Here is a 14,260-nt window from a genome sequence, read left to right on the forward strand (position 1 = left end):
AATGGGGGCCTCCCAAACTCCAGTCCCGGATCCGGGAACTCGGGGACCCACCCCTGAGTGCTACCTCAGGGAAAAGCAGTCAATCATTCCTATCTCCCTGGTCTCCGCCCGCTCTCTGTGCTCACCCAGCCTGTGACTGAGCATCTGTATCTCAAGCCTGGATGCCACTGGTGTCTCTAAACCCTGCAGACTCCTGCAGTGCACACCCTGAGCTGTTCCTCCCTGGGGAGGAATGGGGGATTCTGCTGGTTCTGCCATTTGCTGGGCCCCTGCTCAGAGAGCGGTTGCCTGACCATTCTGCAGTTCATGGTATATGGCATCCCTGAGCTAAGAGCCCACTCCTGGGCTCACTGATTCCAGGTGGCTCCCTGCTCCGATGTCTGCGAGCTCTGCCACACTCAGGCACCCCTGTTATTTCTGTGACCCCGGGGATCCCGAGACCACACTAACCCACCTAGGATTCTGCCCTGTTTTGCCACCTGGGCACCTTTCAGGCAGGGACATCCCTCACTGGAGCAGACTTCTAAAAGCTCTGATTTTGTGCTACATTTCTCTACCACTTTCTTGTAGCCAACTAACAGAGGTTCCCTCCCCCTGCAGTTTATCTTCCCGCATATCACCTCAGATTCACTTCACACCTCCTACGTTGGAGAAGGTGGTCACTTGTTCTATTTGGAGAGTTGCAGCTATTCTTTTATTCCATCTTGTGTTGCGTTCACAGATGTTCCAATGGTTTGATAGCTATCTAGCTGAATTCCAGGAACCGTATGAAATTAAGGTCTTCTGTTCCTCCTCCATCTTGGATTCTCTCCAGGAATACATTTTAAATCGCAACCCAATATGTTTATAGATACATAACAAAGAAGAGTTAATAGAATAATATTTATTCTAGCCTGCAATACGTTATGATGGACTTTATTCTACTTCATTTGTCTTTGATGCCATTTGCAACCTATGAAAATGCCCAACAATAGAGAAATGATTAAATTATTCATGGTATTTAATATTATATAACTTAAAAACATGATGCAGGTAGTTATTTGTAACATGGAAAAAACACAGTATCTTGTTGAGAGGGAAAGGGCTGTGAATGAATGTAAATATTATGCTATTTGTTGAAAAACAAAGTTTGAAAGGATACACGGGCCAAAAATTTAACATGTCCTTCTTTCGTAATAATACGTTCCTGTGCTTTCTGAATGTCTACCTTCGAAACATAAAGGCATGCAGCTAATATTTATTGAACATTTACTATGTGTGCCAGGCACTGGACTCAAAGCTTTACATGTATTACTGTTTCATTTCAGCCCCTCCAAACCTGAGATGGTATAACCGTCTATTTTGCAGAGTGGAAATGGAGGCTCAAAGACTCACAGTAAACTGCCTGAGGTTGGAGTGAAGAAAAGGGCAGATCTGGAGCTCAAAGCCATGTGTATCTGACAACAGAGTTCATGCTTTGCATGTTAGGCTGTGCTGCCTCATAGAGAGTAGACCGGAGGGTGCCTGCCAGTTAGCATGGGCCAGATGTTACTGTGTGTAACTAGTAGCCCTGTGTCTTAGCAGCTTCTAACGAGGGAAGTATCTTTCTTGCTCCTGCCAGACACCCACATGGTCTTCCTGGGACCAGGATAAAAGCAGACCCACCGTAGGTAACTGCCAGGTGCTATATGAGATGGACAGAGGGGATGCCAGACTCAGTTGTCCCAAGTGTTCTGTTTGAGGTGGCACCCCTCACTCCCACTCACATCTCACTGGCCAGAGCACGTCACAGGGATGCATCTAACTTCCAGGGTCAGATGACACCCTGACATGCTTGGTGGAGCCTACTGGGGCCACCACATGGTGCCACCTCTTCTAGGGGACTGTGCAGGGGCAGAGGAGGTGCATGGGGCATTGGTAGGAAATGACAGCTGGACTAAGTCAGGATGAGTTTGCTTTATCCTTGACCAGGTGGAATTTGTCTCAGAACCGCCCAAAACCATCACTGGCAAGATTAAAAGGAGTGACCTTTGGAAAAAGGAGTTCAGTCAGATGTAATCAGCAAAACCCTCAGAAACCACTGTGTCATCTTTGCCAAATCCCTGGCTGCCTCAGTTTCCCCACTATGGAGAGTGTGAGGGGGGGAGTGTTGGACGTTGATTTGTAAGAGCACCACATTTCAGCATTTTTGTTCTTTTAAATTAATGTCAGTTACTCTCCTGCTTCCAAGTCCCCGAGTGAGCGCTCAGAATGTGGCTGGGGTAATAAACGGATATCAGCATCCAAGGGGACTTGTGTTGTGCTTTTATTCTGTGAATGAACCAGTGCCAAATGCTGTCCCTCCATGATTCTCCCCAAGCCCCAGCAGAGAGGACTCTCGGGCCAGATTCTCCTCCTGGTTCCAGGGGCCCTGGGTGACTCCTTTTGTCTATTCAACAACCAGGACACAGAGATCTGGGGAGGGACCCTTCCTTGGCCCCAGGTGTCCACCTCTGCCTGGCTTGCCCATGCCCTGCTAGAGGGTGAGGTCAAGGCCAGAGCTAGTGAGGTGGCTGGGGAAGGGGAAGGGGCCGAGGGCAGCCCAGCCTGGTGAGTCCACTTGGCTGCCAGACCATTCTTCACTGCTCCATCCAGCCTCCCATGGATCTGCTCCCTTTGCTGCCTCTGAATGCTGCTGCTGCTGCTGTTGCTTCCAGATGCCAGCCTTTATCAGCACAGGTGTGGGAGGGATCTGCCCTGTGGGGACCCAGGAATCCTGTAAGACTCCTCCAGTCCTTTCCAGGGGTGCCCAATCCCCCATTCCTTCCAAGGTAAGCCCAGGAGCTGCATTTCTCAGCCCTCCCTAGGGGACCCCACTCACTCACCCTTCCCAGGGCCCAGGAATCCCTCAGCCTCGCCAGGGGCCCATAACTCTGTCCACTCTTCATGACCTCCTCCTGCCATCTGGAGCCTGAGAGATGATGTGTGCAAAGCACGCGACTTAGCACAGGCCTGACACAGGAGGGACCTGTGGTTGTCACCAGTGCAACACTGGTGTGACATAACAGCTGACGTGAGGCACCAGATCTGGGAGACACTTGCCCCATGGAGACGATGATACTGATGTCCAAAGGTGCTCAGCATGTGTCTTTCACTTGGCCTCCGCACAGTTACGGACACAGGCGTGGACACTCGCAGTTCACTGAAGGAAACCAGCCCAGGGTCACACAGCTGGTAAGCAGCACAGCTGGATCTCAAACTCTCGGCTCCCGGCCCTGTCTCCAGGGGCCACGAAGGGCTTTGTGGATGGGAGGCTGACACTGGCTTTGGGGACACTTTTCACCTCCATGAGTGATCTCACCTGTTTGATGCCCCCAAACTCTGTTCACTGCTTCTTCTTTCCCTGCTCCCTGTTCCAGTTATAATCAGGTGACCCTGGCCATCCTTCATGGAATTCCCTAGTCCCCCTTATAGCCTGGGCCTCTCTCTGTTCACTTTTGGGCTAGTCTGACTCCACCCCTTCTGTACCTGGTCTCTCCTTCTATAACCAGGACAGCCCAACTCTGGGGCTCTTGAGGCCTGCAATGGCATCTAAACAGAATTTAATACTAATGTTTTGTGATCCTTCTTTTGTTTTTGTTCGCTTGTTTTTTTATCGTTTCTCTATATTTATGTTAAAGATACTGTTTTCCTAGTTTAGCAGAGCTAGAATGGTTCCTATTTACAAGAAATTTGCAAAATAATGAAGTGGTGTTTTGTAGAGCACTGATTTTCAGCTGCCTTGGGCCTGAATGAGTTGGGGAAACATTGTGTTAGTCCTAGAGAGAAACAGTTTAGGAAGTGCCGCTCAGGACAGGGCCCAGGAGAGATGATCACAGGGGTTCATCGAGTAACCTGGGCCCCTGGATCTCCCAGGAGAGAAGCTGGTGAACGTTTTCTCTTAAAATGCTCTCATTCCTGGAGGTCCCAGGAGATCCCATGAGAGTCAGCTTGGATTGATTCCCTGTGTGGTTCATAACGTAAAGCCCAAGCTAATGGGTAGGAGGGTCATAGAGATAAGTGACAGATCTACCGCTGTTTGCAGTATTAAAATGTCTTGGTCAATTAGGGATGATTTTGAGACCGTACAATCTTCTCACACCAATATTCCAGGAATTTCTGTCCAGAAGACGTATTTGATTATAATTTTATGATGCTCATTTCACTGAGTTCCAACATCGCTCTTTTTCTTTGGGATTTCTTTACTCTTATTTACAGAGTTACTTCTCAAATTCTAAACATACGGGAATTTCTAGTTAGCTTTTTATAGTGATTTCTAGCCCATTTTATTACCAAAATGTACTCTGTGTGATTTCACTCCCTGGAAACATTGAAATTTCCCCTGTGGACAAAATAAATCGGGTGTATTTTTGTAACTGCACCCTGTGTGCCTACAGTTAATGTGTCCTCCACAGTGGTATAAGGATGTGGACAGATATGTGGAGATAGCTGTGGGATTCAGATGGTTTGCTTTCAGGACCTACATCTTATGGATGTTCAATCTGCACTGAGTTGCTGAGAGGGGGCTGAAACCTCCCACCCTGCTTGAGTATTTGATTGTTGTTGCAGTTCTATCCTCCTTTGTTTTTTATGTTGTTCAGCCAATGGCCCTAGGACGGGAGTTGGGAAAGGAAGGAGAGAGCGCCCAGAAGAAGGAAATACATAGCCATCCAAGCCTCACTCAAAAGAATAGAAAAATCTAAAATGCAGTTTTTATATTCTCACCTCCAGAAGCTGGAACAGCAACAGAGGGACGGGCCTAATCCACGCATGAGGAAACAGTTGACCAAGATTAGAGCAGAAATCAATGAATTAGAAACCAGGAGTACAGTGGAGCAGATCAACAGAACTAGAAGCTGGTTCTTTGAGAGAATCAATAAAATTGACAAACCGCTGGCAAGACTTATCCAAAAGAATAGAGAAAGGATCCAAATTAATAAAATTATGAATGAAAAAGGAGAGTTCACAACCAACACCAATGAAATTGGAAGGATTATTAGAAACATTTATCAACAGCTCTATGCCAATAAATTAAGCAATCTGGAAGAGATGGAGGCCTTCCTGGAAACCTATAAACTACCAAGACTGAAACAGGAAGAAATTGATTTTTTAAACAGGCCAATTAATTATGAAGAGATTGAGTCAGTGCTAAACAACCTTCCAAATAACAAAACTCCAGGCCCGTACGGTTTTCCTGGGGAATTCTACCAAACAGTCAAAGAAGGAATAATACCTATTCTCCTAAAGCTATTTCAAAAAATAGAAACAGAAGGAAAGCTACCAGACTCATTCTATGAGGCCAATATTACCTTGATCCCCAAACCAGGCAAAGACCCCATCAAAAAGGAGAATTACAGACCGATTTCCCTAATGAATATGGATGCCAAAATCCTCAACAAGATCCTGGCTAATAGAATCCAACAGTACATTAAAAGGATTATCCATGATGACCAGGTGGGATTCATACCTGGGATGCAAGCGTGGTTCAACATTTGCAAATCGATCAACGTGATACATCATATCAACAAGAAAAGACTCAGGAACCATATGAGCCTCTCAATTGATGCAGAAAAAGCATTTGACAAAATACAGCATCCTTTCCTGATTAAAACCCTTCAGAGTGTAGGGATAGAGGGTACATTCCTCAATCTCATAAAAACCATCTATGAAAAGCCTACAGCAAATATCATTCTCAATGGGGAAGAGCTGGAAGCCTTTCCCTGAAGATGAGGAACACGACAAGGATGCCCACTCTCGCCACTATTATTCAACATAGTACTAGATCCTTGCAACAGCAATCAGACAACAAAAAGGGATAAAAGGTATCCAAATTGGCAAGGAAGAAGTCAAAATGTCTCTCTTCACAGATGACATGATACTCTATATGGAAAACCCAAAAGAATCCACTCCCAAACTACTAGAAGTTATAGAGCCATTCAGTAATGTGGCGGGATACAAAATCAATGCTCAGAAATCAGTTGCATTTCTATACACAAATACTGAGACTGAAGAAAGAGAACTTAGGGAATCCATCCCATTTACAATAGCACCAAAAACCATACGTTACGTTGGAATTAACTTAACCAGAGACGTAAAGGGCCTATATTCTAGAAACTATAAGTCACTCTTGAAAGACATTGAGGAAGACACAAAAAGATGGAAAACTATTCCATGCTCATGGATCAGAAGAATTAACCTAGTTAAAATGTCCATGCTACCCAGAGCAATCTACACTTTCATTGCTATCCCGCTCAAAACACTGATGACATTTTTCAAAGAACTGGAACAAATAGTCCTTAAATTTGTATGGAACCAGAAAAGGCCCCGGATCACCAAGGAACTGTTGAAAAGGAAAAACAAAGCTGGGGGCATCACATTGCCGGATTTTGAGCTGTTCTACAAAACTATGATCACAAAGACAGCATGGTACTGGCACAAAAACAGACACATAGACCAATGGAACAGAGTAGAGACTCCAGAAATGGACCCTCGACACTTTGGGCAACTAATCTTTGATATAGCAGGAAAAAACATCCAGTGGAAAAAAGACAGTCTCTTCAATAAATGGTGCTGGGAAAATTGGACAGCTACATGCAAAAGAATGAAACTTGACCAATCTCTCACACCATACACAAAAATAAACTCCAAATGGATGAAAGACCTTGATGTGAGACAGGAATCTATCAGAATCCTAGAGGAGAACATAGGCAGCAACCTCTACGACATCAGCCAAAGCAACCTTTTTCATGACACATCTCCAAAGGCAAGAGAAACAAAAGATAAAATGAACTTGTGGGACTTCATCAAGATAAAAAGCTTCGGCACAGCCAAGGAAACAGTCAAAAAAACTAAGAGCCCACGGAATGGGAGAATATATTTGCAAATGATGCTACAGATAAAAGACTGGTATCCAAGATCTACAAAGAAGTTCTCAAACTGAATATGTGAGAAACAAATCATAAAATGGGCAGAAGATAGGAACAGACACTTTTTCAATGAAGACATACAAATGGCTAACAGACACATGAAAAAATGTTCAAAATCATTAGCCATCAGGGAAACTCAAATCAAAACCACACTGAGATACCACCTTATGCCAGTTAGAATGGCAAAAATAACAAGGCGAGAAACAACAATTGGTGGAGAGGATGTGGAGAAAGGGGAAACCTCCTACATTGTTGGTAGGAACGCAAGTTGGTACAGCCACTCTGGAAAACAGTGTGGAAGTCCCTTAAAAAGTTAAAAATTGAGGTACCCTATGACCCAGCCATTGCACTACTGGGTATTTACCCCAAAGATGCAGACGTAGTGAAGAGAAGGGCCATATGCACCCCAATGTTCATAGCAGAATTGTCCACAATAGCTAAATCGTGGAAGGAACCGAGATGCCCTTCAACAGATGACTGGATTAAGAAGTTGTGGTCCATATATACAATGGAATATTACTCCGCTATCAGAAAGAACGAGTTCTCAACACTTACTGCAACATGGACGGCACTGCAGGAGACAATGCTAAGTGAAATAAGTCAAGCAGAGAAAGACAATTATCTTATGGTTTCTCTCATCTATGGAAGATAAGAACTAGGATGATCGCTAAGGGAAGAAAGGTATAAAGAATGGGGGGTAATCAGAAGGGGGAATGAAGCATGAGAGACTGTGGACTCTGAGAAACAAACTGAGGGCCTCAGAGGGGAGGGGGTGGGGGAATTGGATAGACTGGTGATGGGTAGTAAGGAGGGCGCGTATAGCATGGTGCACTGGGTGTTATACGCAACTAATGAATTATCAAACTTTACATCAGAAACCAGGGATGTACTGTATGGTGACTAACATAATATAATTAAAAAACATTAAAATTAAATAAATGAATACATAAATAAAAAATAGAAAAAAAGAGGGAACAGGGACCTGGGTTGGGAGGGAGCAGAAACAAGAAGGTCTGCCAACGTTCCAGAGAAGACCTGTCGTTGGGATGGTGTGTGGTGAGACGACAGTTGGGAAGGGGATACTTACAAACGAGGTCACACGGGGTGTCCATTATGATGTACCAGGGGCAAAGGCAGCTGATCGGTCGAGAGAAAGTATACAGCCTCTGTGTTGCTAAGGATACCTTCAGTCAGGTTAAGGCTTGGAAGGAGGTGGATCCTCCTCCAATCGTTTAACCTGCTACTGTATCCTGCTGACCTAGTGATTTACTAACCTGCTGACCTACTAACCTTTCTGAACCCTCCTGCCTCCCCTTGAGTACTTGATCTGACCCTGACACTGTCCGAGACCTCCTCTTGTCCTGACAAACACCTTCCCCAACCCTACCCTCTATTTCCACCTTACCCCCATCCCTATTTACCACCCTATCCCCTCCCACCACTCCCTACCCCACCCCCCCCCACTCCCACAACACCCCCGATCTCCACCTCCTCCCTGGTGCCCCAGTGTCCCTTGAAAGGACCAAGACATGAAGGTGCAGAGACTGTTCTGGCTGCTCTTGTTCCGGTGTCCCGGTTCCCCAAACCCAAATCTGAGTAAACATGGCACTTCAGTGGTGTCTTCCTTCTTTTCTTTTTTTTCAAGATTTGATTTATTTGAGAGAGAGAAAGGGCACAGGTGCAGAGGGAAGGGCAGAGGGTGAGGGACAGAGAGAATCCCAAGCCAGCTGTGTGGTGAGCCCAGAGCCTAAAGAGGGGCTCAATCTCAGGACCATGAGATCACGACTTGATCCAAACCAAGACTTTGTCACTTAACTGACTGAGCCACCCAGGTGCCCCAAAGCTGCTGGTAGTGTCTTCCTTCCTAGTGGGTTCTTTGACACGGTGGTTAAATAACAGCTTTTTCCTGGGGTTCTTGATGGGAACTTCAGAAGACCTTCACATTTCCCTGAAGACCGAGCACCACAGGGCAGGTTTCTCGGTCAGCCTGAAGGGGTTGTGGCCACAACTGTCCACACCAAGTTCTACATCCTGTCTGCGCTGCTTGGTCCAAAAACCACAGTGCTGGCAGGATGGAAACCTGAAAATACTAGGTTTATGGTGTCAAGAAGGAAGGATTTGTGAAGATACGAAAAGCCATTGAGCTCTTTGTCTTAAAGAGGGGGCTTAGATGATATGTACATTATATCTCATTAAAATTGTCCTTAAAAATGTCAGGAACTCGAATTTAATAGGAACTATGGGTATTAGACTGGCTTCTGGAAGCCCGGTGAAGCTGCTGCTTCAAGCCTTGTAAGTTTAGGGTCCATCTTATGTGTAGTTTGTTTTCCTATCAGCACATTGTTGATATTTGTGGAGTTTGGCAGCCCTGGGAACAAAGATATCTCAAGCATTGGTGTTGGGACTAGAGTGTTAAAAAGTGAAATGTCCTGGGCGCCTGAGTAGCGCAGTCATTAAAGCGTCTGCCTTCGGCTCAGGGCGTGATCCCGGCGTACCGGGATCGAGTCCCACATCGGGCTCCTCCGCTATGAGCCTGCTTCTTCCTCTCCCATTCCCCCTGCTGTGTTCCCTCTCTCACTGGCTGTCTCTCTGTCACTCTGTCACATAAATAAATAAAATCTTTAAAAAAAAAAAAAAGTGAAATGTCCTTTGTGCTCCATGCTTCCTGGTTTGTTGACTTTTAACAAGTTCTGAGTCAGCCCTTTCCTTCTGGTCTTGGAGGCTGTCCCCAGGGACTCTGTGTCCCACCAGGTCCATGGGAGCCCTGAGATGCCCAGCAGACACTAAGTGACCTTATTCTGCTGAGACATCTGTCATGGGAAAATCACTAGGAGTGGTGGGATCAGGAAGTGAATGAGTTGTCGTCCTTTCTTAGGCCAAGTATGTACAGAGTGTTGATTTCCCCAAAGTAAAAAGGTCCTGAACGTCCTTAGGATTGTCCAAATATAAAGAAATACCTGGTTTCCAGTGTGAATATTTCATTTTGTCATTAAAAAGTAAAACCTGTACCCTCAGGAGAGAAAGAAAGAGACAGACAGGGAACACCCCTAGAAATAAGTAGACTTCTTTAGATTGGCTTGCACCAGATTCTTACAGAGAGATCTGGAAAGTGTCAGTAGTCAGGAAGGATCCTTATACTGAGGCAGAATCATTCCACACAAATACCTCCAGTCAAAATAGACTCTGTTCTGTTTCTTTTGAGTCTTCAAAGGAGGACATTTCTTGGTAGTCTTGATTGGAATTATTCCCCTCTACCCAGTCATCGTCTCAACTGCATCAGTTCAGCTTTCTCACCCTGCCTCATTTCTGGGCTCTTGCATGAACTAACTGGTCTTGCATTTCCCACCTCCACCTGCTCATGGCCACTGTCTCTGAAAACCTAGTGTTATTGGCCCCATTGGATGTCATCCAGTTAAGAGTCAGCTGCTGGTCAGCATCCAGACAGCTGCCAGATGTACCGAGTGCCCACGACTGGGGGTGTTTTACATTCATGACAAGATGGCCTCTGTCTTGTGTGCAATTGATCCCCGTGATCAACCATAGTGCTGACAGCTACTGCTCTCTTTCAGACAGTGGCTATTCAAAGACAGTGTATGTTTCCACCAGCACACATTTTCCTGACCTCAGCAGTGAGGGCTGAAGATGGAAATGTTATAGATTTCAGGGGCTACTTTCTAGAGAGTTGTGTTTGCACAAAATTCAAGCTTGGTGTGAGTTAGTACAAATTGCATCATGAACGTCTTTTCTCCTGAAATACTTATAACTCTAGTTTTTGTAAAATGAGATGTGTTCTTTATTTTGGGGTCCATCTCTAGGAATTTAGTATTCTTTTAGAATTCAGGGGCCTCTGGATGGTTCATGCAGTTAAACGTCTACCTTAGGCTTGGGTCATGATCCCAGGGTCCTGGGATTGAGCCCTGTCTGGCTTCCTGTTCAGAGGCAGTCGGCTTCCTCCTTTCCCTCTGCCCCTCCCCCAGCTCATGCTCTCTCTCTTTCAAATAAATAAATGCAATCTTTTATTTTAATGTTTTCTCTCTTTAAAAAGTTAAATTTTATAATTGCTACTGACTGATTTAGTTACAATACTAAGAAATAGGAACATGGATTCCTTTCATTGGCTTTTTGGAGATAGGTGTTCGAGTAACTAAAACCTCACAGATATCCTCAAAATATACAAGATCACCTGATGATGCAAATCTTTATGTACTTCAGAAATCTGATGTTTTGGACTGTGATTCAGAAACAAAGTGAGCATTGAAAGAAAACATCAATGTTTTCAGAAACCAAACAATAACTATAATTTATTTTTGTTGGAATAACAATCCCATGTTATATTAATGAGTTAATGAGAAACCTCCTGTCTGTCTCACTTATGTCCTTATCTGAACATCTGTCCATATAACATTCTCATTTTTATCTCTAGTACATGTTTTATTCTTGCTTTCTCTTGTTTTTCCATACATGTTGGGTGTATTTTTTGAAATGTTCCAAAGGAGTTTATCCAGGTCCTTCATGGATGTACAATAGAAGTCACTGACTTCTTACCTACTCTAAGTTTACATTTACTTGCATTGTCTATTTTATTTTGACTTATAAATTCTTAAGTTCTGTTAGCTATAGAAAAAATATCTGCAATGTGCTTGTAGGGAAAATAAAATCTCTTAAGATTTGCCTATTAGATTTTTCCTGCAGCTTCCATGTTGTATGATCACAACATCTTTTTAAAGAATACAGTTTGTTGATATTTGACATAGGTAAGCAGCAATGAAACCATCACCAAGTAAGAGAGCAAACACACTCATCAGTCCCCAAAGTTGGCCCCTGCTCCTTTGTAATCCCTCTGTGCTCCTTCTCCTCCAGGAGGAGGCAGTTGAGAGGTGTGCTTACTTCCTGGAGGCTGGTGGGGAGTCTGTGAAGTTGATTCCTTGTGACATATACATTGTGAATGTCGTTGAGATTCTTCATTATCTCAAATGTTATTTCAGCTTGTCCACGTTGTGCCTGACCGTTTCATTCTCGGCCTTGATGGGGCTGGAGTTCTGTGGAACTTTCCCATTCTTACTGGCTATTTGGGCATTTGTGCCTTTCTCATTTACATCTGGAGAACCGTCCTCGCTGTAAGTATACCAAAGTACCTGATATACTTTTATTCATAAATAAGCAGAAAATTTTATAGTCACTGGACATTTTTATATCCATTCAGTACTAAAAATTTCCCTCTAATAATGTCAATTTTGATTATCACCTAGATTGAAATAGTTTTAAATTTCTTTTTTTTGGAACATTACACAGTATTTTATTTTCTTTAATGTTTTTTTTTTATTATGTTAGTCACCATGCACATCCCTGGTTTTTGATGTAAAGTTCGATGATTCTTTAGTTGCGTATAACACCCAGTGCACCATGCAAAACATGCCCTCCTTACTACCCATCACCAGCCTATCCCATTCCCCCACCCGTCTCCCCTCTGAAGCCCTCAGTTTGTTTCTCAGAGTCCATAGTCTCCCATGCTTCATTCCCCCTTCCGATTACCCCCCCCTTTCTTTATCCCTTTCTTCCCCTAGCGATCATCCTAGTTCTTATGTTCCATAGATGAGAGAAACCATATGATAATTGTCTTTCTCTGCTTGACTTATTTCACTTAGCATTATCTCCTCCAGTGCCGTCCATGTTGCAGCAAGTGTTGAGAATTAGTTCTTTCTGATAGCGGAGTAATATTCCATTGTATATATGGACCACAACTTCTTAATCCAGTCATCTGTTGAAGGGCATCTCGGTTCCTTCCACGATTTGGCTATCGTGGACAATGCTGCTATGAGCATTGGGGTTCATATGGCCCTTCTCTTCACTACGTTTGTATCTTTGGGGTAAATACTCAGTAGTGCAATGGCTGGATCATAGGGTAGCTCAATTTTTAACTTTTTAAGGGACCTCCACACTGTTTTTGGGAGTGGCTGTACCAACTTGCATTCCCACCAACAATGTAGGAGGGATCCCCTTTCTGCACATCCTCTCCAGCAATTGTTGTCTCTTGCCTTGTCAGTTTTTGCCATTGTAACTGGCGTAGGGTGGTATCTTAGTGTGGTTTTGATTTGAGTTTCCCTGATGGCTAATGATTTTGAACATTTTTTCATGTGTCTGTTAGCCATTTGTATGTCCTCACTGGAAAAGTGTCTGTTCATATCTTCGGCCCATTTTATGATTTGTTTACTTGTTTCTCGCCTATTGAGTTTGAGAAGTTCTTTGCAGATCTTGGATACCAGTCTTTTATCTGTAGTATCTTTTGCAAATATATTCTCCCATTCCGTGGGCTGCCTCTTAGTTTTCTTGACTGTTTCCTTGGCTGTGCCGAAGCTTTTTATCTTGATGAAGTCCCACAAGTTCATTTTATCTTTTGTTTCTCTTGCCTTTGGAGATGTGTCATGAAAAAGGTTGCTTTGGCCAAAATAGTTTTAAATTTCTATTGAGGTGCCTTCTTGATCCATACGTGTGTTTTTCTTTATGTTCAAGCATAATTAGCAAACGGTGTAATATTAGTTTCAGGTGTACAACATGATTCAACAATCCTATACATTTCTCAGTGCTCATCACAATAAGTGTACTCTCAATCCCTTTCACCTCTTTCACCCTTCCCTCCTCTTACCCTCCAACCCATGTGTTCTTCAGAAGTGTGTTGTTTAATCTCCATTGTTTGGTCATTCTCCAGCTATCTTTATGTTCTTGATGTCTAGTTTGAGTGATTTGTGGTCTGAGAACATACTTCCTGTGGTTTCTATTCCTTTGGTTGTTCAGATGTATCTTATGGCCCCGAGTATGGCCTCTCTCAGTGACTTTTCCATGGGAGATTGTGAAGAATGTCTGTACTTCTGTTGTTGAATGAAGTATTCTGCAGATGTTAATGGATGCCGTGGATTGGTGATGCTGTTCAGTTCACCTGTGTTCTCATGGAACTTCTGTATCTGCTGGATCTGTCAATGACCGATAAGAGGATTTTGAATTCTCCAGCAGTAGGAGTGGATTCATCTATTCCCACCAGCAATATTTTCAGTTTCTGCCTCATGTACTTTGACTCTCTGTTGTTAATGCACGCACATTAGAAATTGTTATGTCTTTTTGGAGAATTGACCCCTTTACCATTGAAGTAATGACTGTCACTACCCCTGACAGTTTTCCTTACCCTGTAGTGTGTTTTGAAGGATCATTTCAATGGCCGGGTTTCTAGTTTGATGTTTCTTTTAACACTGTAAACATTTTGTCCTTCTTGATGGCATGGTTTCTGAGAAGTGTGATGTAGTTCTTATCCTTGTTCCTCTTGGGTAAGGTGTTATTGCTCCCCT

At 43.8% G+C, this 14,260-nt stretch overlaps 1 protein-coding gene across 3 annotated transcripts in view; it reads left to right on the plus strand.

The window, feature by feature from the left end:
- Positions 1 to 14,260, plus strand: part of LOC123786621 (uncharacterized) — a 68,923-nt gene that overhangs the window by 20,531 nt on the left and 34,132 nt on the right. Inside the window, exons 1-2 of one of the 3 annotated variants that reach the window (XM_087865690.1) lie at positions 2,657 to 3,192; positions 11,909 to 12,040. In XM_087865690.1, coding sequence (XP_087721816.1) covers positions 3,064 to 3,192; positions 11,909 to 12,040 — 261 coding nt within the window. In that variant the 5' untranslated portion in view covers positions 2,657 to 3,063. Of the gene's footprint in view, positions 1 to 2,656; positions 3,193 to 6,899; positions 7,605 to 11,908; positions 12,041 to 14,260 lie in introns of those variants that run through there. The other 2 variants (XM_087865694.1, XM_087865701.1) reach the window with 2 other exon arrangements.

Source organism: Ursus americanus, chromosome 2 (genome assembly GCF_024610735.1).
Source record: "Ursus americanus isolate L20-20 chromosome 2, mUrsAme1.1.p, whole genome shotgun sequence".
Lineage (NCBI taxonomy): Eukaryota > Metazoa > Chordata > Mammalia > Carnivora > Ursidae > Ursus > Ursus americanus.